Source organism: Hylaeus anthracinus, unplaced genomic scaffold (genome assembly GCF_026225885.1).
Source record: "Hylaeus anthracinus isolate JK02 unplaced genomic scaffold, UHH_iyHylAnth1.0_haploid 11982, whole genome shotgun sequence".
Lineage (NCBI taxonomy): Eukaryota > Metazoa > Arthropoda > Insecta > Hymenoptera > Colletidae > Hylaeus > Hylaeus anthracinus.
This window is the reverse complement of record NW_026534330.1, coordinates 1,144,342-1,172,315: the sequence shown is the minus strand read 5'-3', so window position 1 is coordinate 1,172,315 and position 27,974 is coordinate 1,144,342. Positions and strand designations below refer to the sequence as shown.

At 38.6% G+C, this 27,974-nt stretch overlaps 2 protein-coding genes across 6 annotated transcripts; both read right to left on the bottom strand.

The window, feature by feature from the left end:
* Nucleotides 1-42: 42 nt before the first annotated feature.
* LOC128885806 (spectrin beta chain) lies at nucleotides 43-23,142 on the bottom strand. Of its 5 annotated transcripts, XM_054140102.1 has the most exons (13): nucleotides 22,988-23,142; nucleotides 16,393-16,581; nucleotides 9,946-15,852; nucleotides 9,770-9,861; nucleotides 9,559-9,663; nucleotides 9,343-9,485; nucleotides 9,100-9,158; nucleotides 8,560-8,616; nucleotides 7,197-7,298; nucleotides 5,812-5,967; nucleotides 4,810-5,077; nucleotides 4,338-4,520; nucleotides 43-2,181 (listed from the first exon to the last, which is right to left on the bottom strand). In XM_054140102.1, exons 2-13 carry the CDS (start codon nucleotides 16,526-16,528, stop codon nucleotides 2,178-2,180), a joined length of 7,212 nt encoding a protein of 2,403 aa, XP_053996077.1. In that variant the 5' UTR covers nucleotides 16,529-16,581; nucleotides 22,988-23,142; the 3' UTR covers nucleotides 43-2,177. The 5 variants fall into 5 exon arrangements, with proteins under 5 accessions (XP_053996077.1, XP_053996078.1, XP_053996080.1 ...); XM_054140103.1 differs by lacking the exon at nucleotides 8,560-8,616; XM_054140105.1 differs by lacking the exons at nucleotides 5,812-5,967; nucleotides 7,197-7,298.
* Nucleotides 23,143-23,934: 792 nt separating this feature from the next.
* LOC128885814 (vam6/Vps39-like protein) lies at nucleotides 23,935-27,944 on the bottom strand. Its single transcript, XM_054140117.1, has 11 exons — nucleotides 27,712-27,944; nucleotides 27,368-27,541; nucleotides 27,049-27,304; nucleotides 26,736-26,968; nucleotides 26,422-26,666; nucleotides 25,942-26,331; nucleotides 25,549-25,866; nucleotides 25,038-25,464; nucleotides 24,860-24,961; nucleotides 24,456-24,780; nucleotides 23,935-24,374 (listed from the first exon to the last, which is right to left on the bottom strand). Exons 1-11 carry the CDS (start codon nucleotides 27,779-27,781, stop codon nucleotides 24,311-24,313), a joined length of 2,604 nt encoding a protein of 867 aa, XP_053996092.1. The 5' UTR covers nucleotides 27,782-27,944; the 3' UTR covers nucleotides 23,935-24,310.
* Nucleotides 27,945-27,974: the final 30 nt, after the last annotated feature.

The window sequence follows — 27,974 nt, the reverse complement described above, 5'->3', positions numbered from 1 at the left end:
TATTTATATATATATAAATATATATATATATTTATTTATTTATATATATATACATATATTTATATATAAAACACATAGCTATGAAATATCAAGTTGTGTGTAGTGTAGCAATGCGACTCTGAATATTTAAAAAATATCTACTAAATGCACATGCATTAAATTAGAAAAAAGCGAAAGTGTTGCTGATTTTGATTAGACTGTTATTACCATCATTTTCAACCTTATATTAAGCATATTGCGTTACCCGTGATTGTATGTACAAATCAGTGAAGCGCATGGTACAGTAGGTAAAAAAAACATGAAACGTTTCGTGAAACACATTCTCGGCATGTGCTATGCAGAGGAACATTATGAAAATTGTTGTTACCGATAAGTAAAAAAAGGTTCATTCCGAAATATGGAACAAGTCGACATCAGGTTGATCGAGTCGCATTGAAATGAGACGATAGAATACAAATAAATTTTCTCTAAAAGTCAATGGTTAGTCCGTGCCGAACAAGTTTCGAGCACGATCCTTCATAAACTTCGCGTTGATCTTATTCTTACATGCTATACGAAACAAAACGAACGTCATAAATATTTAAAAACGAAAAATAAAGAAAGTTAACAATCGCACAAGTCACAACGCGATAATTCAGTTGAAATCAAGCGGGACACTTTTAGTTTGAATCAACATCGATTAATGTGATTTTAGTGTAAGCACACGCTTGATAAGAACTTGCATTGCGCGCAGAGAAGTTTAAAAAACACTTAAACGTCCCTTCTTCTTGTCTTTAATTTCATAGAATCATGATATTTGGGATCTTTATAAGAGGAAATTTTTCGAATTATTACAGTGTTCCATTCTTTATAATTCTCCAATGCGTTATTCCCGTAGGGCTCAGCATATTTAACAATTTGTTAAAAGCTAATTTATATTTATATATATAATATTTATATATTTATTTATATATTTATATATCATGTCCCAAGTTAGTGTGCTTCTTAAAAATATATGGCAGTCATCGAAACGCAAACATATCGTTTGCAGAAAAACGCAAAATCATATAATAAGAAGTACAGAGGCGAAAGAAATGTGAGAAAATTAAAAAGTCGGCTGAACCCTTTTCTGAAATAAAATTAAGAGGGGTTAAATCATAAATCAAAAAACGTTACTTTTGCCTACAATAGACAACGGGTTGCTGCGTAAGTTCTATAAACAATCTTTTGCTGGATACAGATCAGAATATAATTTTTAAAGCTTGGCTACAAATTTTGTATACAGAATACGAAATAGTGCAGTGTAGATATTTTCACTACTCTAACATTGTCAAAGACTCTCAATAAGTATTTAATATGACAGAAAATACAGTCCTGTTAAGGCACTGTTATATAGTAAAAGCGTTATGTAGCATGTAAAAAACAAAGACTCGTTTACTCGAATAACTTCATTGTGCGACGGGTATGTTCAATATATACGTTAAAAATTGCTCATGATGTACAAATTAAATATTCGGTAAATATACTACCATTTTCAGCATACAGTGGTATGTTTACTAGCTGATAGAACTCTTGCAGCAATCAAAAAATAGCTTTAAAAACCATTTTTTGTTTCGATTAAAATTTACGTAAAGCGATATTACAGACAAGATAATACCATATGAAATTAATTTATATTATTTCTTTTACGAATAATAGTATATCACGTTTGAAAAAATAGGTTGAGAAGATGTTTCACGATAGAGTACATTAAATAATAACATGTACGATAAACTTTTTGATGATGGTAGAGACATCCAAGTTAGTAAACGCTCGATCACGCTAACATGGGACATATCGAATGTGTGTCACTTTCTCAACTAGCGGTATATTGCAAAGTGTCCAAAAATTCCTTGAAGAACTAAAAACGCAATTAGACTTCGAATGGCCTACCGCACGTGAAGTATTTAACACATACAGGACAGCTGTTTAAATATTCTATTATTCCGTGGCTGATAGTAGTCGAGATGTAGGCATTTCGTTAAATGACTCATTTAGTAAAGGTCGTCCTTCAATTCATTTCGTAAAACACCATGGCCGTGTGTATGTCACCTAATTTGTTATGTTAGCGTTGCTTTAACCACACAGAGCGACGAAACATTTCTCTTTAAACGCGTGTGTTGTGCTGAGCGGCTTATACCGAACTTCACTGCTCCGGTTTAGCTGAAAATTGGCAAACAAAGTAAACGTTAAATTAAAACCTTAACGCACTGTGATACTGGAGTTTAAAATTTATGATTTATGTATCAATTGAGAGTCGCGTGGGATTTCCACAAGAAAACACAGTACAGTCCATTTTTATCCTTACCATTTTGTTATCCTTAAAATGTAATGTACAATTGTGAAGACAATAAAATGGGTAGGTTGAAATGGACCATCGTTGTATACGAGGAAAACATTACTACGTCTCAAAATATCTTTTGATTCTACTAATGAATGTTATCCTATCACACAAAGTCTGACGGCCATACGAATGCTACACATATATTTTAATAATTGAAGTAATATGCACGAATCAACTCGCCTGTTGGGTACCTGTTGGGTACCGCGTGTATATACAATTTACCTCCAATAGAAATGGCAACAACGTTTACGTTTTACAAAGGAAGATCTCTGAAAGTTCTCTGACAGCAAAGAAGCGTGAAAAAATTAATGATGTAATGAATAAGCGATTATAAAAAGGATAGCCACAATTATAAATCAGCAACGATACAAATTATTGTAATCTGTCTACGCATATAATAAATACATCATACTATGCGAACGAAAGAAACGTTTTTATGAAAGCAATGAAAAAGAATGCGAATAAGAAGCGCCTGTGAACTGAACTGTTGGATAAACGTGACGCGTTAAAACGATCGTGTTTCATATATTTGAGTGATACGAATTTTTTTTGTAAATTGTAGAAATGCTTAGAAATGTTTTGTCGCTAAAAATACAACAATCTGTTAGGTAATACAGTCATCCATCTCGCTATTCGTTGAACGACTGACACGGAATTTAATGTAATTGAGACTATTTTGACGGTCAACGAATCTTTTTTGGACTTTGCTGTCTTACTTCACTACTTTGCTGTATAATTTTAGAATTTTAGAATATCGCAACATTTAATTTAACATTCAATTACTATATATATATATATATATAATTTTATTTATGATAGCAATTGTTCTAGAACAAAAAATTAGTAATTAGTCCCAAATCTATAAACGGATAACGAAATAGGACTGTAATTAGCGACTCCGAAGTTTTACAGAAACTAAAGGAACCTCTAGAATATGAAACACAGTAAGCACTGCACATACACGTTCTCTTACTTAGAGAACCTCGGTAATCATTCCGCATTCACAATTGGAAGAACATTCCTCTTGTACTTCTCGAGATGCTAATCATAATATATAAATAAAAAAATAAAAAAAAAAAAGAATAAAAAGGAACAAAAGGAGAAAATCAACTGGAAAACGATGATCAATTAATCGTGCAATAGTACGACGGTAATGATCTAGGATTTGTTGTGCGACTCACCGCCAATCACTAAATGTTGTTCCAATTGTGTACTGTTTTCTTACGTTCATTGGTTTCACTTTCTACTTTTTGGCTTTTCTAAAATATGATAAATGCAATATGATCGAATGAAATGGATGTCTGCCAGCGCTAATCGTATAATGGAATGACTGGGAAGACCTCGAATTTTTCAACTGTCATTCATTCTGATGCTCCGAGGTGATCACCTGCCACTCGTATAAGGATGATCAATAACACTCAAGAAAAGAAGCAAAGTATCCGTTAATGCCTATACTTTTAAACCTACAATGGACTTCGTTACTTCGCTTTCAGAGATATAGACGGCGAGAGGGGGCTATCAAATTAGAGCACTGAATAATAATAATAATAATAATAAAAAAAAAAAAAAAATAGGAAAATGTTACATCCAAGTCGACACACAGCGTTACCCTGTAAATATAGTTTTACAAGGTCTTCTAGAACGAGCATTTAATAATTACACGTTAATATTAATTACTTTAACAATTGGTCGACACGGCGGTCGAGTAAATAAATAAAATATAATTAACATTCGTCAACGATGAAAATATAAAAAGCGAAATGTACAATTGTAAACATTTTATGAAATTGTCTATCGATTCGCAAGGTGAATGACGAAAAAAAAAAATGTTAGACAAAGCACGTGGACAACAGATGCTCCGTCGTTTCCTTTGAACTTCCATGAATCTCATAATTTCGCGTGATATGTAAGCGTTACGTAATGTCATACGCGGGATACAATAATCTTTTCCAGAAACTCCTATCTCTAAACTCACTTTTTCTTGAGAGTGAAGAAGCTACGCCGCTTGGTTTCGGCTTGTGTGGGCGCGGGCAAAGTATGTGCCCTGGACGTACTTGCACCTGATGCACCCTGTGCTGCTTGATTCAGCATTGTAACCCATTCGTTCATCTCAGCATCGTCTTTGGCCTGGAACAGGAAGTCGGATCCGCTTTGCGATCTGCAACATTTAATAAATAGATCGTTTGAAAACTTTTGATACTTAGGACCAAGTATCAAGAATTTAATACTGTTTTGTATCGTCATTTTTGAAACATATATGCATTACTTAAATTGAGATCTTATTAGATTACTAGAATTGTTGTATTACCTCATTTTAATATTAAGCGATGCAGAATCACATTGGTATCGATAACCTTGACGAACTTTGCGATACACGTAATGCGAACGTGTTTGGCTACTGACCGTCATTATTATACAATTGGTAAGAATAGTTTTATACAGCTTACTTTACTCGGAAGACGTGTTTCTTCTTGGTGTAATCGTTCGCTACGGTAATAGTTGCACCTCTCAGATCGAGAGGACTTTCTCCCTTGTACGATTGATCAGGAGCTGCTTTGTACGATTTTTGGTCCGTATATACGCACAAACTTTGGCCACGAACAACCATGTACACCTTGTGCCAGGACCGATTGGACGCCTTCTTTGTTGTGCTCTCCCATTCGTGTTTTCTTTGCAATACGCCTTCGAATTCGTCATCGGTAGGACTTCGTTGCTCTGGAAAATCGTAATGTAACGTAAAACAACTGAGAAATACAAACAAATCGATGAGTTTATTTATTTGATAAGTCATTAGAAACCCGAATTATCTACGTTCCACTCGGCATCCAGTTTCCTTTGGATACACAACAGGGCTGCAAACATGTAACATAATTAATTTCCTATAAATCGTACATTTATTACAGAAAAATTCATTTCAGGCAGGAAGATGATCCCGGTAAACAGCTCCCAAATATGTTAGACGATGCTAAATGCAATTTAAATACCCAAACATACACGCGCATTCACGGTGCAACACCATTTCTAAACAGATTCAATTCTAATCGCATACAATTAGTAGGATGCAGCAAAAATTTGACATTACTGTTAATATTGGTATGACCCACGTTCTCAACATCTTATTTCTCATAGCACACGCCAGTATCGTCAACAAGGCTGAAAACAGAAGGATTAGTTGTTGTTCGATGTCGGAAAAGATTCGGTTTCACAAAAACCTTGAACATCTAATGTAAGTAACAAAGGATTCGTTAACTTACTTTAATAGCTAATTAATATATCGCTAACGTGTTCTTAAATAAAACAGTAGTTTACATAGATATTAATTCCATTGGATCGTAGAAATTAAATCGCTTCTTCTTATCACTGTACCGCTTGAAATCTCCGTTAAGGAAAATGAAATGGTAGGTATCACGTTGGAATCGTATAGGATGGTTCATATGAGAACTGCTTACCGGAAATGCTGCGTTCATCGTCACTCACGCCACTGCGATCTAAACTCGGCGACTTGGCAGATTTTCTCCAGCGGAAACTTCTGAATGGCGACTTGCTGCGACTACGTTCCTTACGTCTTAAAGTACCAGACTCGGAACCGCTTCCACCTTTTGGAGCTTTCAACGATACACGTAACACACACGATATGATTAGCTACTTACTCTTTATATCGAGAGCCTAATTTGTAGAATTGGTCAGAGGTAGGAGTTCATTACTAACATACGTACATATATGATACCATATTTACCGAATCATGCCAATTTCAAGTAAATAACCATGCAATACGATCATGCGACAATTCTCTGCTTTCATCCTTGTACAATTTGTTAAAAATAAAGAAAAATTGTTTTCATGGAATCGATATTCAGCAATGTTCGTGTCTGTACATAGACACGTAATACACGTAACTTTTTATAAGAGATTTTTATTAGAGAATCATGACGACTTTTGACAAATCTTTTGGCAAAAAAATATTAGAACGCGAAAACTTCTGTTGCGGGGAGCAGCCACAAACATCACGAGAACCACAGTTACAACTAGTACCTGTACCAGTAAGTCCTGCGCCGGCTTGGTCAGGTGTCGCAATAATTGATATGAAAATGGAAACTATATCATCGAACGATTACAAGGGAAAATATTTGGTACTACTTTTCTACCCGTACGATTTTACTTTCATTTGTCCCACCGAAATCATACTATACAACGATCGTTTGGAAGAATTTCAAAAATCAAGTACACCTTTGTCAATTATTCTCTTTTAGTTATCGCCTACAGGAATTTTCACCAAAGTTCATAACGATTAATATATCAAATGTTAATATTAAAGATTGTGAAATAGTAGCAATTTCTACGGATTCTGAGTATTCACACCTAGCATGGATCGTAACTCCACGAAAACAGGGTGGTCTGGGCAATATGAAGATCGCCGTTTTATCGGATCGAAATCACAAGATATCAAAGATGTACGGGGTACTTAACGAAGATGAAGGGATATCCCTAAAGGCAGTGTTTCTCATCGATAAAAATCAATTGATCCGACACGTCGCGATCAGCGAAAATTGTTTGGCACGTTCTGTTGACGAAACTTTACGAATCCTGGAAGCTTGTCATTTCGCGGACAAATTTGGTCACGTGTGTCCAGCTGGTCCAAGAGAAAGAGTGGATAGTTTCCACAAAGAACCAAATTATTTTAGCATTACATAATCACGAGTATTCGATTTGTAGCTTGTTGTATTTACCCGCTCAAGTTTTAAAGAAAATATATTCTTTATGTACGGAACTTTGGGAAATTCTTTGCTTTTCGAACGATGAATAATGTGATTAGTTATGCTTTAAGTGAACTTACTTGTTGGACTGGATAGACCTTGTGCAGATTTCATGGGTGAGGAAGTAGCGGATGGTGTTGCTTCTCCTCGCATAGATAGACGTGCAGGTTTCTGAGCATGCACTATATACCACATACCAATTTTATCATGCTGTATTTTAGAATTAAATATTACGAGTTGAGGGGATAAAACTAATGTACAGAATCACTAATATAATGATTGCTACATTACGGTTACAAGAATATATCGATGAAAGAACAGATGAAATAAAAGCGACAGATGAAGTACTTCGTAGTAAATTAATAATTTGCTACAAAAGTATTTGTTATATAAGGAAATGTTATGCGCGCGTAAAGAAGCATAGTTCGAAATTGTAAACACCATCAAATACTACGTTTCTTTCTATGCTTACCTTTTTTTTTCTTTTTTTTTTTTTAAATGAAAAACTAGTTTCTTCTTATGCGAATCGCAATCATCGTTTGAAGAAAATGTGAAATTTCATTATCGAATAATACATATTAAACACTACTATTTAACAAATGCAATATTTAATTTAAATCTCACTTAATCTGGTTCAATAAATGTTTGTTCTGTAGCTCGGTTAGAACGGCGCCGTCACCTGTTATAAAGAGTTAATAAAAGCAAATAAACGATTATAGTTATAATTATAGCGATAGGTGCAGTTGGCCTAGGGATATGCTGAAAGAGTTAAAGTTTTTCTAAAATTATGATTTAACCCGTATTGTGTACAAATTTTAATCGAAATACGTTTACTTCAAAAACGACACTTGTCACACAATACAGATTAATTTTAATGCGAAAGAAAAGACGAAAAGTCTGCTGTAAAATGCACCATTATGAAACGATTTAATCTTATGTTCCATCACCAGCTTAAAGGAACAATGTAACAGGATCTATGTATATGTAAAATGTAACTTTAATCAGTTATCAAATACCAGATTTTCATTCATAGAACAAGAAAGTAACGCTATTGCGAAAGGGACGGAAACAAGATTGAACAACAAATTGTTGCACCGAAATCATTTTACATAAAAAATTCACTGGTATTTAATAGAGTGACGTAATTACGAACAATAAAATTAGTATACGCTACATCATTTTATTGCTAAAAATTTCTCAATATCCTCCAAATGATTTTTCAACCCTTCGAACTCGACAGTCATAAATAAATCAAATAAAATAAATATGAGTTATAGAAAAGGTAAATGAAGTGTTGAACGATGCACAAGTGTCTGAGAAATAATGCACTGCTTGGTGATTCTCGAATAGCGAAGAACAAATGTATGATTTTCAAAGAAAAATTCAAACATAAAATAATTTCGGTCTCAAGAAGGGCAATATTTATATCGTCAGGACACTCACCTTCCTTCGGTTTATCTTGAGGCTGTGGTGTACGTGTAGAAGCCTTGCGATGTGCCACTGTGGTTTGTGCATTCCGTGCCGCATTTTAGGGTGCATTTAGGAGGGATTTACAATTGGAATAAACGGATAGTCGATGGAACGGAGTCAATTTCGAAAAAAGGTTGGAGAAAAAGGCAAAAATAAACGTGCTGTTAGCAATTTCATGCTTATTCAAAACAAACCAGTTCGTAAAACCAGTCGCCTGAGAGTTAAGTGTACAAGTGAAAAGCGAAACCGTAAAGTACACATTGTATTAGTAGTACAATATATGTATATATAAAAAAATCCATATTCATTTTTGTAGTTCAATCAAGCAATCGGTGATTTTCATTCCTGGATTATTACTATTATCAAAGGACGTTAAATTTGTCTTGCCAGAAAACATTGTAACCAAAGCTTTCAACGGAAACAGAACCTTTGAAGGTGTAACCGTTTTGAACCAAGTATTGTTTAAAATGCCCTTTAATACGTTGTGCGATACATGATACATATTTTACTTACCATGTGATTCGTCTTCGCCGGCAGGACGTTCTCCACTAGTTACACCATCAGCTTCGGCTCTATAACATTTTTATTGTTATTTTATGTTTGAAATAAAGCTGTATGCATTATTATATCGTAACTAGACGAATTTTCATTATTTAACTTTAGGACCCAGTACACTATAATTTGCTTACTGGTTAAATGTTCTCCACCTCAGAAACTAGTATGCAACAACGATACAAATACTGAAATATAGTGTACCTTTCACTGGGCGGTTCATCTGGACTAGTTACCGGCGTTGCTTTAGCTAATCGAGCTGCCTCGGCTGCTGCTGCTTCTTCTTTCTTACGTTTCTCTTCTTCCTCCCGCTCCTGTTCTCTTCTCTTCAACTCTTTCAACTCAAACTATAACATGTCCGCGTTCCCACAAATTAAACGAATGAATGAAAATAAAATTTGGAGTGGGGAAACTACTAACCGTGGTGAGTCGATGCAAGGCACTGAACCTTTCCTCTTGTGCAGCTGCCGACTTTTCGAATGCTTCATGTTTCTTAATTAGATTCTCAACTTCATCGATCGTGTGCTGTAACAATTACATTTATAATAGAAAAAAATACATTCAGAAATAATTAAATCGATAATTGATGAGACTATTTAGAAAAAGTAGCAATGTTAGTATCTGTGCTTACACCAAGTTCTTGGCTCATAAGATATGGTTCTTGAGCAATTAGCCATGCCTCAGCGACCGCGGCATCCCTGGCGAATTGATAGACTTCCAGAACTTAAATGTTGAAAAAATTATAATTACTATCAAGACTCGTAATATCTGGATTATACATGAAAAATTGTATACATGTGTACTTACTGAGCTGCAAGTTCTCCCAACGTTCTTCCCATCTATGCAGCAATGCGTTTCTATGATCAGTGAGAGCTGCCAATTTTTCCTTGATTTGAGTACTGGCATAATGGTTCCTAGCTAATAAGTCCTTTCCTAGATTAATACACGCCATTAAGTTGTCCTCTCTGGCGTCGATCTCAGCCTTCAAACTCTGATGATTGTTCATCAGAAGCTCGACACCAGCGACGTCACGAGGCTTCTCAGAGGTGTTCATTTGACGCACGACGTCATCCATCCAGATCATTAGAGTTCTGACCATGTTGAAGAAGCGGAATAGATCGCCGGTGTCCTCTAATTTCGCTCTTCTTTCGTCGCAGAGCGACTGGAGATTGTTCCACGAAGCCACAACTTCTCCCTCGCGGTTTGTTATCTCCCTGGCCTTGTCGCCGGCGTAGCTTGCTTGCAGCTTAGCAGATTCCTCCTGGATCTGCGATACTTGACTCTGCAGCGTGGACAGATCTTGCATGAAATTACCGTGCTTTCGTTGAAGAGCAGACACAGAGCCAGCGTCGCGACCAAGATCGTCGGACATGGCGTTTTGTTTTTCCAGAATTCTGCCCAGCACATCCTTACAATCGTGGAAGAACTTGTGCAGCTCGCGGCTAGCTTGCAGCATTTGCGTACGCGTCTCGATCAGCTCGAGCAAGTCTTGCCAGACCTCGTTCAAGCCATCCTTCCATTCGGCGATAGTCGCTGCGTCGGAATGGCCAGCTGCGATCAACGAATCTGCGATGCCATTCACCGCTGCAACTCTCTCGGAGCCTATCGCTTCCGTGTCTCGAGCGAACTCTTTGAATCTCTCCCACAAGAGCGTCACGTGATCATAATCCTGGCCCAACTCGTGGCTTCCCGCGACCAATTCTCTCTCCGCGATCCATTGTTCCAGATCATCCACCTCTCTGTTAAGCATGAACAGCTGAAGCGCCTCGTCCAACTTGGCTCGTCGTTCGCCAGCCAGATCTTTCAATCCGGCGTACAACTTATCCACCTGTGACTGTTTAACGGCAATCTGATCAGCCAAAGGATGCTGATCGTTGATAAGCTGCCTGGCCGTTTCTCCCAGCTGACGGATCGTCTCCGCGTAGTCTTCAACGGCGTGCTCCAACGATTCGTGTTTCTTCATCAGATTCTGAGCAGAAATTTCGTCCTTGCCACGATCTTCCACCATCATGTACAGTTCTTGTTCGCTCATCCAGGACTCGGCCTCGGTTGCGTCGAAGAAGTACTGCTGAGCCTTCTCGTTTTGAAGCAGATGCTTGTTTCTATCGTCCACGGCATCTTTCAACTCCTTCCATTTTTCGGTCAACTCGGATATAAGTTTTCGGAACTCGGGGCTGTCTTCGTGTTCCTCGTCGATCAGTTTCTGTCCATTATTGCATACCAAGTTGATCCTAGGCTCGTGATTCTCGATTTCCGTGCGGAGAGACTGGTTCTTCTTTTTCAACATATGCACGTTGAACAAAGAGTTCCCGTACTCCGTACTGGTAGCCTGCGGCATCTTCTCAGCGATCCAGAGTTTCTCATCCTCCACGTCGCGCCTAAATTGGAACGCCTCCTTCTTCTTCTCGAGATGACGCTGGCGATCGATCAGAGGCGCCTTCAATTGAGCGAATCTCTGCGCGACCTTCTCCTTCTTGCATTTAATCTCTTCCATCTTATCATCGGGAACGGTACGTTGCAAATGTTCTGCCTGTTTATCGAGCTCTGTCACCTGTCGCGCCTTTACCGCCATTTGCGTCTCGATCATTTGTTGTTTCTGCATCAAGATGTTGACAGATGCCAAGTCGGAACCAGTGTCGGTACTCTCGATCTGTTTCTCCAGCTCGTTCATCCAAGAATCGATGTCGTCGCAAGTCTGGTGTATGAGAACCTCCCGATTGGCATCGAACAGACGTTCTCCTTTATCGTGAGTGGTGGTTTCAAGTTCCTCGAACTGATCGGCCAATTCGGCCACCTTGGGTTTGATGATCTCGGCCAAATCCGGTTTCTGTTTAATTAATTCTTCGGCGGCCTGTTGCAACTGTTGCAGACGGTCCTTGTTGCTCGCGATCTCCGCCTCGAAGGCTTGATGTCTCGTCCATTTACTGTGCACGGTTTTCGCGCTTCTATAAGTTTCATCCTGGGCCGTGATATGCTTCTCCTGCACCCACTCGCCCAATTCTTCGCAGTCCTGCAAGAACATTTGCAATTGCAATTGATCTTTCAGCTTCTCCATATACTGATTGGCCTTCTCGCGATTGATACGGCGACGATCGTTGATGTTCTCTGCCTTCTTTTTGACTTTGTCTGCCGCGAAGTGACCCTCGTCGACAAGTCTTCCGGCGAATTGCACGACAGAGTTGATTTTCTCATCGTTCGCATCCATCGTCGTCATAAAGGCCTCGTGACGCTTGATCATATGCTCCGCCTGTTCGAAATTGGTTGGCGTTTCGTCCTTGGCGAGAATGTGTTCTTGCTGAGACAAAAGCACCTCTGCCTGGCGAGCGTCGCGATCGAAGACCTGTAGATTCAACGAGTTCGACAACAAGATTTGCCGATTGTACCACATTTGATGCAATTCCTCCCAACCCATTTTCAAAGCGTTCAATCTTTCTCTCAGGAACATGTACTGTGTATCACCGTCACCCGCCTCGCTGGTCAACCTCTCGCCGTACTCCATCATCTTCTGATAATCATCGGTGTAGTTGTCGATTTCTTCCTTGATGTTCTGATGCTGCGTTAATAGTTTCTCGGCATCGGCCAAGGTGGTCGGTGTGTCTTCGCTGGCAACGTCTGTTTGCGTCTTGGTCAGCCAGGTCTGGAAGTGATCGAGGTCTCTCAAGAATCTGTGCAAATCACCCGCTTCCTCTAACTTGGCATCGCGTTCTTTCAACATCTGAGTTAACTGCTCCCAAATCGTATGGATCTGCGTAATTCTCTCGCGAATCATCTCTGGATCTTCCAAGTTTTGCTGCTGAATGTTTTGAGCCTCCATTTCCAAAGCATCCAATTTAGCCTGTATAGCTGCCAAGTCGCGTTCCATTCCGCTCAGTCGACGCTGCAGAGTCATAACACCGGTCAAGTCCATCTCGAGACTATCGGTTTGCTGGAGGATACGTTTCTTGTCTTCGATCCAGGAAACAGTTTCGCGACATTCGATGTGGAAAGTCTGAACACCGTGAGCGGAATTCAGCTCGTCGCGTTTATTCTCCGCCTTGTCCCTTAATTCGGCCCACTTCTGGTTCAGCTCGTTCTGACGAGCGACTATTTGCTCGGAATTTGGATGTTCGACGTGCAACAATTGTCTCGCCAGTTGATTCACGACGGCAACTCGCGAGGCATTCGCGTACATTTCTTTCTCGAAGCCGTTGTACCGATGCTTCATGATCTCGACGTCTTCGATGTCCTTGGCAGGCACCATCGTTTCCAACATACGATTTTTCTCACCAATCCATTGCTCGACTCCGTCTGATTCGCTAAACAGCTTATACAAAGACAACGCATCCAACAGTCTTTGCTTGCGCAGCTTGGCCAGCTCCATCAGTTCTTTGTATCGCGAGTCTATGGAAGCGAGTCTCTCCAGTACTTCCGATGACTTGGCGTCTTGCTCCCCAAGCCCCGACGCTTGTTGATGAAGCTGATCGATGGTGGTAGCATAGTTCTTAAGCTCGTCCGTGACGTCTTTGTGCTTCTTCAACAACGACTGAACATTGGCTTCGTCTCTACCGACGTCTTCCGATGAAACCAGTCGCAGGGTATCCAGCATCCAAATATCGATGTCATCGGCATCTGCGAACAATTGATGGTAGTCGACAGCTTCCTCCAAACGCTTTCTTCTGAACGCAGCCAAATCTAGAAGATGATTCCACATTCCCAGAATCTCTTCAAGTCTTTCTTGGATGCGGTCAGAGCCAAAGTGTTGCTGGCGAACCAGCTCGTCTCCAACAGCGGCCACGGACATCAATTGCGGTTCGTGCGATTGGATTTCGTTTTCCAAAGCTTTATGTTTCGACAGCAATAAGTTTATAGTCGTTAGATCGTGGCCAATATCTCCCGTCGATACAATTTGTTCTTTCTCCTTTATCCAATTCTCCTCGTCTGCCATGTCCCAGTAGAACTGCCAAAGTTTACGAGACTCCTCCAACCTAGCTCGACGTTCAACGGCCAAACGGACCAGTTCGGCATACGCGTCTTCGAGTTGCTGCACGCGCTCGACGATGATGGTTGGGTCACACGGCCGATAACCTTCCCCGTGTTCCAAAAACCTTTGACTCTGCTGAACGACAGCTTTCACTCTTTCCCCTAAAACGTTGATGTCAGCTTCCACGAGAGAATGCTTCTGTAGAAGATCTTCCACGCCCATCAAGTGCTTTCCGTAATCATCGGTTAGCAAGCGTATCTTTATCTCTTCCATGCTGTCAAGGATGTACAGCATCTCCTGGAAGTTCTGTTGCAACTGCAAAGACAATTCCAATCTCATTCTCCTAGCGTGAAGCAATTCTATCAGATAATTCCACAATCTCAGAACGTTATCCTTGCGTGCGTTGATACGCTCGATATCGTGATAGTTTTCGGCTTCGAGTTCTTGCGAAACAGCCATCACCGCTTGAACTCGTTCCTCGTACGCGAAGATGTCGGTTTCGATGGCTTCGTGTTTCTTGGCCGCGGCCTCGACCGCAGCAAGATCGAAACCGAAATTATCTTGCGAGACCAACCGTTGATTCTCGGACAGCCAAGTCTCTCGCATGCTGGCTTTTCGATTGAACCTCGCTGCCAATTGCTCCAACTTCTCCTGACGGATCAATTCCTCGCGCAGAGCCAACTCTCGCTCGTGCTCGGCCTTCTCCAGCCTCTCCCATGCTTTGTTAATGTCCGCGATCATCTTGCCCTCCTTCGGTGTATACGGCTTTTGATTGTTCGCTCGCATCTTGGACTGCAGAGTAAACAGTAGCACCTCGAGATTACCTTTCTCGACGAACTTGGGCGGCTTTTCCACGGTACGATAATTCGAGAACTGTGAAAGCTGCGATTGAACGCCGACCAGCGAATTGGCGAATCTACGGTCGCCCAGAGCCTCTATAGTGCCCTCGATCCAGCGCAACAAGTCGCTAGTCAAGCTTTCGTATTCGTGTATCATGCGGTCGTTCTCCATCGCGATGCCGACTACTTTGCCTATCCTTTTACCTTGAACAGTTTCCTGTTTCATTTTCGAGAAGTAATGATAGTACGTTACCACGTAGGTGATGATAGATTTCTCGTCCGGATGATCGACGAATATATCCTCGGCATCGAGAAGTTTCGTGAGACCGAGCTTATCCTCGGCCACGTTGAACGCGTTGTTCAAATTGTAAATGGCGTTCGATTTCGAGAGCTTGTCGAACTGAATCAAGTCGGGACGATGTTTGTGAATGATCGCGTTGAAAGCCAAGCCATCGCGCCAGGACGTGGTAAAGTTCCGTACGTTCACGTTGTGGTACCCGGCTGTCTTCATCTGGCACCAAAGAAGCAAAGCGTCTTTCGCCGATTTCGTTTCCTGATTGTCCGTTTCCTCGATAGTGATATCCTGAATTTGGAAACGGAGAATAATGGTCCAGATGAGACCCAAGCTCAAACGAGGATTTCCATCGACTATGTCGTGAGATCCCATGTTCTCCAGATGCACCCTTTGCTCGCGCAAGAATTGCAGGGCTTTATCCACGTTTTCCAAACAATGAATTCGCATTTTTCCTTTTGTTGGTCGCGGCAAGCGTTCTCCGGACAGAATTTCCAACAGCTTTATAAGCATCTTCCCGTCTCGGAGATCGACGTACAAATCGCCGATTCGGCATGAACACCGAACTAAATGGGAGTTTACCCATTTCTGGAAAGTCTTTTTTTGTACCAATTCACGTTCACCTGGTCGTGGGAGAAACAATGAAAAATAGGTTAGACTCTGTTCAAGAAAAATCTCAATCACTTTATAATAAGAAATAGTTTGAGTTGCGTTTATTTTCGTTCTGTCAGCGATTACGATTACTTTTCGATACATTTACCTCTCAATCTATAAAAAATCTTATCACAGTTCATTTTCAATTGATCTTATGTTATCACTTTAAAAATCCAAGTTTTTCTTATTTATATGTATTATACTGTAATACGCAACACCGCCGAACCGTTAAATACATTCTTATTGGTACAACGATCGTTACTAAGAACTTTCCTCAAAGAACATAGATATAAAACTATCGACTTATCAAAAGGCGTATCTGTATCAAAGGATGTGGCGATAGTTGGTCTATCGTTTAGTTTCCGAAGCAATTAAGAAAGAATTGTTACAGTTATATCCCTGCTATGTGTTATATGTATGTATATTTTTCTAAAGTCACTATGGACGGCCTTACCGATTACCGACAAATGGACTAAATGGATCGGGGAAAAAAGAGTAGCGATGCATACCAGCTAACGCCTTGATCCGTGAACGTTCGAAAAGTCTCGAGCTCGAGTTTCCCCCGTCGTATTCGTACTCATCGACAATCTCTTGTTGTAACGTGGGGTCCCAAACCCCTCGCACCACCGAGATGTCGGTCGTCATTTTGCCAATAGGACCAACAACTCACTTGTTTCTTACCCTGCGAAAGGGCGCTCCTGAAACAGAATAAAATGAGTACATAAATAGTGCGTCGAGTAAAAATTGCTCGATTTACAAATCGAGAACTAGAACGATATTTGAATATTTGCATCTTACCTGCGATTACTTTTTTTTTTTTTCGTTTTTTTTTTTCCTGTCATTTGCAACACACTCAAGTATCCGTTCTGCTACTTCGTTCAACCTTCGCCAAGATAACAATTGCAGAGTAATCTTATCTTTTCTCTTATGTATTTTATGTATCTTACGTCGAGCGTTAGATAACAGTTTCAATCGGGCCAGCGTTTTACAATTAACTACCGAGTCTCAAGATCAACGTCGAACGAAAGTGCAATTCTTGAATGGTACAAACACATGACTAATTCGAGACCGTAACGTGCTTTCCGAATAATAATACACACAATCTATTCACGGAATTGCAAACGAAGATGGCTTGATCTTTGTACACTGGCCTAACCGCTAGCCGTGCGTTTCACTCGACGATACGGTGAACTCGTTGGAAAGTAACTTTGTTTAAACAGGAGACAACAAATTACAAAATTTTGATGAAACTTTGACGATTCGCTTTACTCATTGTCAGCCGTGTCTTTTATCCGAGCGCAACCGAAGGACATGGGCGTGTCGGAAAGTAGGATATCGCGAGCATTTAGGAGAATATTAAGGAGAGCAATGTACGTACGATACATCGCTATTGTCGAGTGCACGTACAATTTTGTTTCCAGGGCGTTTGGTCTGACAACGCGCGTTAGCGTTACGTCCTCAAACCGCGTGGGAGCTCCTGGACGAGTGATTACATCACGCGAATGATGTCACACGTGCGAAATATGCACCAATGGCGTCGCAACAGGGATCGAACGAATCAACGGTGAACGTTCTTTCCCGATGTACTAATCAAGTAATTTCGGACGCTACAGAAAAACTGTTGCTCTATGCTTAACAATTACCATTATATTTTATATTTAATTGCCATTATCAACGAGGGAGGATACTACCGATTACTATATTTAAATACTCAGTTTCCTTTATCTCTGACATTGAACTCTACCTAATTTGTTTGCTAGCTCGATTCCTCGGTCGTTTTCAGTGAACAACAATACTCGTTCGTTGAATCGATGGTCTTACCGAGTGTTCCGCGGGGCAACTCGACACGTCCTCTGTGTATTCGCGCAGGTAGCCGTGCAAAAACTCAAGGAAAACCACAGTAAGTCGATATGAGCGACGTTGCTTGACGGTGACATTTCACCGCTAGCTTTGCAAAGGCAAAGAAGAAAAGATCGGCGTCACCGATACCTTAGCATTTAGAAAAATTACTCTAAGCAGGTACTCCGATGGCTGAGAGAAGAAAATAATCGCTCGGGTGTTTCTTCCTGGGGCACGTTATTTAACCTTTGCTCGACGAGTGGGTTTCTTCAACGGGGTCACGGATGCCGTGAAATATCGTAAAATTTCATGCACCTCCGTATAAATTATTGCCGCCTAATTCTTGTCGCTTTACGTTTATATATTCTGTTCTACGATTTCTTTCGTTCGCCAGATTATCGAAACGAACCGATACTTTCACGCAAGATCTATCTCTGTCGGTGATCAGCGCGATATTGCACGTTTATCGGAAAGAGATCGAGATCCACCGGTGACCCAATTTCCTAGAGTAGTCTCGCTGGAGTAGGTAAGCAAAATTCTCATCTAGATAAAAATCTCTATACGTTGATGTTATTCGAATAAAATTGTACCCGTCTCCGACTCGAACGTTCGATACAGCCCTGAGAACGAAAAGAAAGTTACGCAGGAATGAACGACATTTTTGAGCGTCTGTTGGACACTAGCGGTACATTAAGAGCAATTAGAAGCAAGCAACGACATACTTAATGAGAATTGTCAGAGAGGGAAAGAGAGAAACCAGAGGCAAAAGAGTAGGAATATTAGTGTGGCCCCGTGCCGAGTGGGCGAGGTAAAATGAATCACACGGTGAACGACACGTATAATCGGGGAAGGTTGATTTTACTACGATGAGTAAATCGTTGAGATCGCCGACGCGACGCTCTGCATTTACTTTCGTCGACTTTTCGACACAAAGACGAATCGAACGATCCCGACAAACAACTTTGTATTCGTTTGTTTGCGTGTCATAAAAATTAGTCTACGCAATCTATCCGAAACTTTCGTATTAGCAATAGATGAATATTTTCGCGACCTTAAACGTTCACCTCTATCTAAACAGTAAAAAAAACAGACTCGTATTCTACGCGACCTTTTGCTCGCGAATTCTAACGAGGAAGCAGCCAACGAAACCGAAGGAAAAGCAAAACTCGAGCGGAAATGAACAGCGAGGCCAAGATGAAATTCCACTGGGAACTATAACAAGCAACCGGACCTTTGTGTACCGCGTCGAGTTTAGGGTTAATTTGCCGTTTAATCGGTTCTCTGTGCATATTAAGTCGCACTCGAAGCGGCTCGTGTGTGTACCCGTTTCTCATCCCGTATAAAAGACCGCGCTCTGTAGATGCCGCAACGCTGAAGGTAAGATGAACTCGCCACGAACGAACACACAGCGTCGGGATATTGATTTTCCACCGGGAGTCACCGTGGCGCCAATGTTCACAATATATGTATATTATACACTGGGCGGTACACTAAAAACGCAATGTCGAAAAAAGATCAGTGATCGTAGACGGTGTCGAATGTAAGGGAGTCTTTTGGTCTGGAATACTGAAAAGACGCCTTTTCGCGTAACTATCCGGCGGAAAAATGTTTATCATAAAGAGGCCGTTAGCCGTATGAATGGAGGATCGATAGGAGAGAAGATAAAACAATAGCTTGGAAGAGGATGAATTGGAAGAGAAATTGGTGGAGGACGTTACGAGTTGTGAAACACCCAGAGACACAAAGACTAGAGGCTAGTGTTAGGGAAGGGAGAGTTGAAATAATGAAACGATAAACTTACAATTAGAGACAGTCGAAGAAGAAAGAGGAAATACGGCGACCTGCTTTTCAACGTCCCTATCCGAAGGATGCAGTCAGCAATGCGACTTTATTTGCTTCGGAAGAGGGGTTCATCGGCTAATGAGGTTAAGAGCGTAGCTAGCGAGTAGCGATGCATTTACTAGAAAATTGAGTAAACGCGGTAACAACGTGGTAAGGTCTACATGTACTGCTAATCATTCTAACTAAATAATTAGTAAAATAGAGCTTAAGGCGTGATGAATTTCCTCGTAATATTTACAAATACTCTGAAGGTCGTTTCCTTCGTCGTACAATCAAATAGTATTAATATCATCGGCTGGTAGGAAGTCATGTCTATTTTCGTACTATTCGACGCTTCCCGAGCGTAAAATAAATTATTCCGTAGACCAAAACACGCGCTAAACGCCAATGTAAGTAACTATTTTACCGACAAGTGCGTCGACTAACTGTGTATTAAAAATGTCTGTCGACGCAACGTTTGTTTGTGTTTCTACCAGCAGTCGATAATCGTAACCGGCCGAAAAGGGTCCGCGGTAAATTATGATTGCATGCATCCGAAATTCCTTGGCACGGTGTGGTTTTCTATTTATCGAGGATGACTCGGCACGCGGCGACGAAAGGTCAAAACCCTGCAACTTGCGGGGATTCAGAAAAGCAGATTCAATCTATGGCGAAAGCTAATTCGATCGATAACAGGGACTAGTCAGTCGCGTAACACGTCTGGTGCAACAATAAAATTGGAAAAATAGGTACGTACTCTTGCAGTTGTTACGTATCTCGCAAAAAATATGTTGGCCCGATTCGTAGATGCAAACGAAAAAGATAAAAATACTCGACGTTACTTTTCAGATTCGGTACAGATTAGGCTTCGATCGTGTTTACTTTTCGATAAAAGCGATCTTCCACGAAGTACAGATGACACCAATCAATTATTGCGTCTCGTTAACCCAAAGAATATCCAAGTTACGTAATCGAATGCTGTGAATGATCCTCACAGAAAATATTACCGGAGCCCAGATTGCGTCTTCGTGCCATCTTTGATGTTAACGACTAACACACAAGTTAATTCTCGCGTACTGAAACGGTAAGGATAAACGCGGCCGACAGGTATTTTCGTAAAACGCAACGATAATACGATGAAAGATGATATACATATAAGTGGAGATTGGAGCACGAAGGCCGAAAAAAAACGTCGATTAAGGTTGTGGAAGTGGCACTCCATGAATAGAGTATGGCTACTTGCCGCTGTACACGAAACTACGTCACGTCCGCATTTACGCTAATCTGGCGTCGACCGGCAGCTTGGTTACCTCCTCATTTACTTGGACAACGCGTTCGCTAGACGCATCGTTTGATCCTGAAATGTTGTTTGGTTCGCGACAAACGAGGATCCGAATTCCCTACAATTCGACGAACGTCAAGGGATAACGTACAAGTTAAACGAAGCCTTTATTATTCCTTAGGTGAAATAAAATCAAGTCTGAGATGAATGGGCTTACGCAAACGATTAAATTAATTCCGAACCAGTTACAATTTTATGAACTCGATTGTAAACGTTACAACGTAATTTTCCCATGTACTGTGTAATCGTGCTCACAGATTCTCTGCCAAGAGTGCGACTCTACGAACCTATACCGTACAAGGTTACAATTATCGAGGGTCAACGATTGTATTTTATTTCTCCTTGAATTGCACAAACATTACTTTTTCTTGTATTTATAGTGAATGTTCATATTCATAGCAACGTCGGCGTCGTTCCTGTAAATAATTTACTGGGTCCATTTCTAAATAACTATCTATGATCGTTTCAAAATTACGTATTCTACGAAAACTAAAGCGCACGCGGTTCGTGTAATACGGGCAATATTTTCAAGTACAGTTGTTCTGGTACAATTTGAAAGGCCAGACGTGACCAAAAACGTAATCCGGAAGAAGCGATCGGCACGACACTAATTTATTAATTTATGCCAAAGATCCGCATACGCCCAAGCTCGGCAACGGTGACGTAACTGTAAACACAACACTAGTAACGAAAAGAATTGCTTGATCGAAGAAAGCTTTGTTAAACGATCAGCTTGTTTTTTTAACGAATCCAAATATTTTAACCTTTGTGCCTTGGGCCCTTTCGAAACTGGCACTGTATGACACACGTACGAATCGCTATAGATATAGTTTTCTTTTTTGTTTTTAGTCGGAACAAAAGAATAAGTGGTTCCTCTAAATACCGTACTTTATTTACAAGTTCGTGAGCAATTCAAGAGTTTTTGACGATGACTAAGCAGTGACTTCGGTACCGTGACGAAATCATTTGCACCGCAATTTCTAACAGCGTCACCAATTAAATATCTAAATACATATACAGTGCGACTAGATCGTTATTATTAAAACATACTTAGCGCCAGAAAAATGTACGTAAAGATTATACGCTGGCGTCTGTATAGCGTAGGTATTTTTCAAAATGTATATGTATAGGTGTACGTTATTGGTGTGACATTTTTTTTCAACATCTAAAAATGTTTCATTCGAAAATTGTTGTAAAAACAAAAGTCAAGAAATTGTAATTCAATACGTATTTACATTGTATAGACTTATCTAACTAACGAATAGAAATATACATGATATTTCTACAAAATCGTTTAACGTAAAATTCCAATGAAAATAGGAGAAAAACAAGATACGGGAAAACTTTCTGTACCGATATTCTTATTACGGTACAAGTCATTTTTCGTGACAAATGTCATGTATTTGTCAAGTACTAACAAACATTTGTTTGTCGTAGTAAAAGTATTTACATAGTAAAAGAACCGTTCAATGTACTGGTCTTCCGACGTTACCACAATGCCTGACAGATTTTCAGTGGGAAGCGAAATTAGGTCAGCAACAGATAGGGCGTCTTGACAGGTGAACGAAACCATTCAGGGGACACCATGTAGCGGAAATTAAAGTGCTATAAATGAACGCATAACCGCGATGAATACATATATATGTATTTATATGCGATGATGATTTAACCGCGGAAGAAAATGAAAATGATAGAATGCGTTAAATATGGATTTAACGTCGTACGGGTTAGACGAAAAAATGTCTGAGCAATCGTATCACAACAAGGTGATACGAAAAAGCTAATTCATTCGTTCGCACAGTGGGCAGGTTCATCGTTAGAATCGATTCCGCACTCATTCGAAATCATTGTTGAGGTAAAACGATACTGATAAATGACAAACGGTATCTTGCACACTCGAAACACAATCGTAATTTCAACACCGTCACAAGTGATAGCGAAGAAACGTCGAATAACGATTTAAAGCAGAGAGAAATCAAGGAAGCTAAAGGCGGCACACGCCATTTTTATCTCTCAAGTGTTAGCCATCACGAGACAACCGATCGTAAAACACGATTGTTTTCTCGTTTTCCAAATGAAACTGAAGGAAATTGTGTACTAACCTTCTTGTGAGGATACCCTGCGACACCGTTTTATCCCAGTACTTGCATAAAAACCCGTCAATGTACACCAAAAACCACCGATAACGATCCACACAAACCCATCCACACAGCCGACCGGCGCGCAACTGACTGAGCGCATACGGCATCGACCTACGCCAGCGTAGCTAGTCCCAGTACTGACCCACCAATAGGAAACATGCGTAACATTACGAACACCTGCAATAATCCACAGCTGATTAAAATTTGAAATGAAAGCCTTTAACTATTATCAAATTTACCTCTATCCTCGTTAACGTTAAATACGATTGTTTTCAACGAGAAACATTGCTACATTCAACATGATACAATTCCTCGATAATTATTATGTTTGAATAATGATAATGATCCTTCAATTTTTAAGGTTATTGACGAATTTGCAAGTAACGTTGAATTTTATTCCTATACGATGCATTACTACCACCCATTTTCATTAAAATTAAAAATGTACAGTAATTAACTTAAGACATCTATGCATTTTTTATAAATGTATAAATAATAATCTGATCGATGTCGATATTACGATTAATCTATTGTGTAGCAAACAACCCTAAAAGTAATTAATTTTTTATTCTACTAAAAGATTTAATTAATAAAGCATTCACCTTTACGGCTACATTTATATCAGCATAGTAGGTACCTGCCTTATAACAACTGGCGTAGGAATACAAGATAGCTTATGACATCACTAGTCCCGTTTACCCATTTTCTGGACCGGCACGCCCCATCCTCTCTGTTACACATTGTTATGAAAACTTGGAAAAGTTGTTACATTGTGACAAAAAATACAATTTAAATATTCGAAAATCGAAAGAAATTTAGAAGAGTTTGATATAAAAGCAATGAAACGAACGTACATGAAGCACGTAAAAAAAATTTCTTTTTGTTACCAGAAAATAACACAATACCGATATGTTACGACATCTTTATTTTCATATTATTTGACCTTTCTTAAATTCTAAAATTGAAAAATTAACATATGTATATATACACGCGTATATGCAACAAGTATCGTAGCATTTTATGCAGTTTTCTTCCAACAGTCGTTCTCGGTGTTCTTTTGGAGGGAAATAAATTGTAAATTATGTATCATTGTTTGTATTACAAAATTAAACAAAGCTTAAGACTAGATCACAAAAGTTTTAAAAGGAAGGCAAATGGAAAAATGTATACATTTATATACATAACACGAGCATAAATACACTGCAGTATACATTTTAAATTGTTTAATATAAATACATATAAATTATATGTTCATACGAATACATTATTTAAATTATTTCTTCGTTATGCTCTACGATCTTGACACGAATAGTGTACAATGTCGCCGTTCGGATACCTAGCGAATGCGCTGCAAAAAGTAATTTATATTATGATTGAATTTAGCAACAAAGATTAAACTATATTACTTGTAAAATGTATAAATACAAACCTCTGATTGCCAAATCTTTTCTTACATACTGGACATATGTTAAATTCCGTCATAAGAACGTTTTGCGATTCATAATGCATACGTTGCTCCTGCACTTGTAAGTGTTCAGCATAAAGTAAACCTTTCAAAACTTGTATTCGTCTTCTAGCATTCAGTTTCTCCTGCAAACTAACTTCTAAAAAGTGTTTTATTCTTCCTATCGGCACTGTATCTGGTAGAACATCTAATGCCTTCAATGGATTTATTTTTGATGCATGTTTTTCAAGTAATTCAAGTGCCATTTCCAAATCAGGTTGCGCTGTACGTTGAATCTCGGAACTACATCCTAATAAATATTGTTTTAAATATATACTTACTTTTACTATTTAAAAGCGAATTTGGTATTGTACACAATCAACTTTTACCTGTTTTCAAAACACCATCGTTATCAGGTTTCAATAGCTGTTGAATAAGCATTACGTAAACCTTATCTGCATCGTCAGACTGTTTTTGTTTATCTGCAGCTTCTTCATTTCGAAGTAGTAGAAAAATAATTATATAAATTTGTAAGTCAGTCCCTTGAATATACAAATTAATACTTACTTTGATACCTGTTGTATACATTGTGACAATACTCGGTCGCCTTTGGTATATCATTAAGAATACTAATATATATCGATATGGCTTGTTCGTGGCGTCCCAGTCGTCCAAGAATAATTGCACGTTCCTCGAATAAATTATCAAACGGAAAATGTACTAATATCGTCTCTGGAGTGTAATATACAGATTTCTCTAAAAACTGTTGTAATTTTTGTCTAATATGTTGACCTGCTTGTTTTTCAGCTGGTGTAGCATTATCGCTCATAGATGCTAAACACTTCTCTTTATACTGATGTATTAAAACATTATGACACAGTGAATTAGTTTCATTCCAAATATGTACTACATGCTCCAAATACGTTATAACTAAATCTTTGTAACAACGAAGAAGATAATCCAATACTTTTGGTCTTGGCAACTGCTCAACTTCCTATAATTACAAATACACTACTTATGAAATTGATAAAACCATTACCGAAATAAAGATAAAATATTACGATATATCTAACGTTACCTGTATATCTTCCATAAAAATTCGAAGTCCTTGTTCTGGATCTTCATTCAGAACCCAACCAGCAAATTTTAAAATTAAATCCATATGATCTTTGCCAAGATGCTGCAAGTATTGTATTGTTCTCTCGGTGCCCCTGAGACTAGGATCATTTTCTTTAGCATGTTTTTCAAGAAGTTCCAAAGCTTTCCTATGCTGCCCTTTAGTTTGATACAATATGATAAGCTCAGGATACTTTTGATACATTAGTAACGTTTTCTCAGCTTCTGCTAGATGACAATGGTTTAATCTAAGTAACGGCGCTACCAATGCATCAGTCGTCTAAAAAAAAAAAAAAATACTCTCTAATACAAATTCGACTAAAATTATTAAATTCTATCAACTGTAAATTATTACCTGCAAATAACATTTTAACAGAGTCGTGTCTATAATTTTTAAAAGCTGTTCGGTAGCTACTGCTGTCATACTTTTTTCTGCTTTTGTATCATTCACTAACTGAAATCTAACTTCGGTAAGAAAAACTATTAATGCGCGCAAACCTTTTTCTAAATCATGATCTTGTAGTTTTGACAAACTGGCTGTTGAATCATTGAGTTCAGGATTATTGCTTGATAGTGTAACTAAATCAGGAAACAATCTAATCACTTCATATGGATCTGTTCCTAACTTTAAAAATAAATCCATTGCCTCTTGAAATCTTTTGTTACTAAAAAGGTAATGTGCGTACAATGTCTGTATTTTATATGTCTGTTTAATTTTTTCTTCTTCGGTTATATCCAATAAACTCTGTAATAATACACGAAATATTTTAATTGCTGTAATGTATCTACAATTCCATTTGATAATATTAAATAAATAAAAATATCGTTTACGTACAGTTAGTTTCAGCGCGAGCTGAAACTGGTTTTGTTCAAGTAATGTTCTAATTTGTAGTGTTACATCGACTGCTCTGACACACCAGATGTGACTAATAGACGCTACAAAAATCTTTCCTTGTTTACATCTATATATAAGTCTAGCTTTGTTCAAGTCTTTTATCGTTTGAATGTGTATGCAACCTTCTATAGTATATACTTCTAATGTGTCATGTACAATTCCAAGTAGATAAGGATCATCCCATGCTGAAATAATGAATGTGATATTAAAATATAATAACTAGAAATATCAAATAGTCATTCTAAATTGTGTACCTATTGCACTTGGTGTATCGGACCATTTAACTGGATTATGTTGAACCAATTCACCTTTTGTATCCATAACAAATGATTGAGAATCTTTGCCTAATACGAAAGAATCATCAGACAATTTTGTAATACTTGGTTCAGGAGACTTTCCAGTTGGAAATAATTCTTTGGGCTTTTCATCCATGGTCAAAATTGTATAAGACAAACCACGGAAACCCAAAATCAGTGATTCACCACACCTATGTTATAATTAAGGCAAATCTTATAATTCTACAGAACTAAATTACTTATTTTGTAACATACATGCAATATACTATACCAAGCTAATTCTCGTGGTATATCTGGTACAGATAGCTCAAACTTTTTCAATTCCTCAAATTTTTTTCCTATGGAACAGTAGAACTGTAGCTTACGTTTTACAGCAACACATAAGTGCACAACTGTATTTTTATTACTAGTTGAACACTCTGTTGATTGTATTGCTAAAGTAAATAATGTAGCACCACGAGTTTTTGGTAGTTGGTAAATTTGTTGAAAATTTGGAGAATTCAAATCATGAACACACACTATATTATCTATAAAAGAAATAATAAGTTAGTTTGGATCCCATATAATTCAAAACACAAAGAAACAAATACCTGTTAATATTATCAATAAATTATATTCTGGTACAACATCTATCTGTGTGATCCGTTTTTTATTAAAATTTTTACTATGACGTAATAATTCTAATTTATGACTTTCATCTGATACAGATGGAACGTTATACATCAGGAGATGACCCTCTCTTGTACCGATTAACAAATTGTCATCTGAAATAATTCATTCCTATTCACTTTACTTCATTTATATGTATATAAAATTAAATAAAAAATCAAGTAACAGTATTAATTAGTCTAAATGATTAAAGATTGACTGTCTTAGAAAGCTAAGTCAATCGACTAATTAAAAGCTTTTCATATAAAGGTTATGAGTTACCTACCATACGCAGCCATAGACTCTATTTGAACAGAAATATTTAATATCGATGTTTCTTTGTAAGCGTCGTGCATTTTCGTGTATTAAATATAATTCCTCTACTGGTTTTCAAAGTATTAAATCAAAAGGTTAAAAACCATTGATACACTATCACTTGTCACTGGTTATTATTTGCGTGTTTGACAACCAAGTACATAAAGTGTGTTCAAATAAACTGAAAGTATCATATCGATTGTTTGTTCATACATCCTACGTATGATATGGACA

Excerpts from the sequence above, each read along its gene's own strand:
- LOC128885806 (XM_054140102.1), bottom strand. The coding sequence starts at position 16,528 with ATGACGACCGACATCTCGGTGGTGCGAGGGGTTTGGGACCCCACGTTA. Across the intron at positions 15,853-16,392 it reads ACGGATCAAGGCGTTAGCTG|GTGAACGTGAATTGGTACAA; the intron begins GTATGCATCGCT and ends TCCCACGACCAG. Across the intron at positions 4,521-4,809 it reads AAACACGTCTTCCGAGTAAA|ATCGCAAAGCGGATCCGACT; the intron begins GTAAGCTGTATA and ends TAAATGTTGCAG.
- LOC128885814 (XM_054140117.1), bottom strand. The coding sequence starts at position 27,781 with ATGCACGACGCTTACAAAGAAACATCGATATTAAATATTTCTGTTCAA. Across the intron at positions 26,667-26,735 it reads CGATACACCAAGTGCAATAG|CATGGGATGATCCTTATCTA; the intron begins GTACACAATTTA and ends TCATTATTTCAG. Across the intron at positions 26,332-26,421 it reads AGCTCGCGCTGAAACTAACT|AGTTTATTGGATATAACCGA; the intron begins GTACGTAAACGA and ends GTATTATTACAG.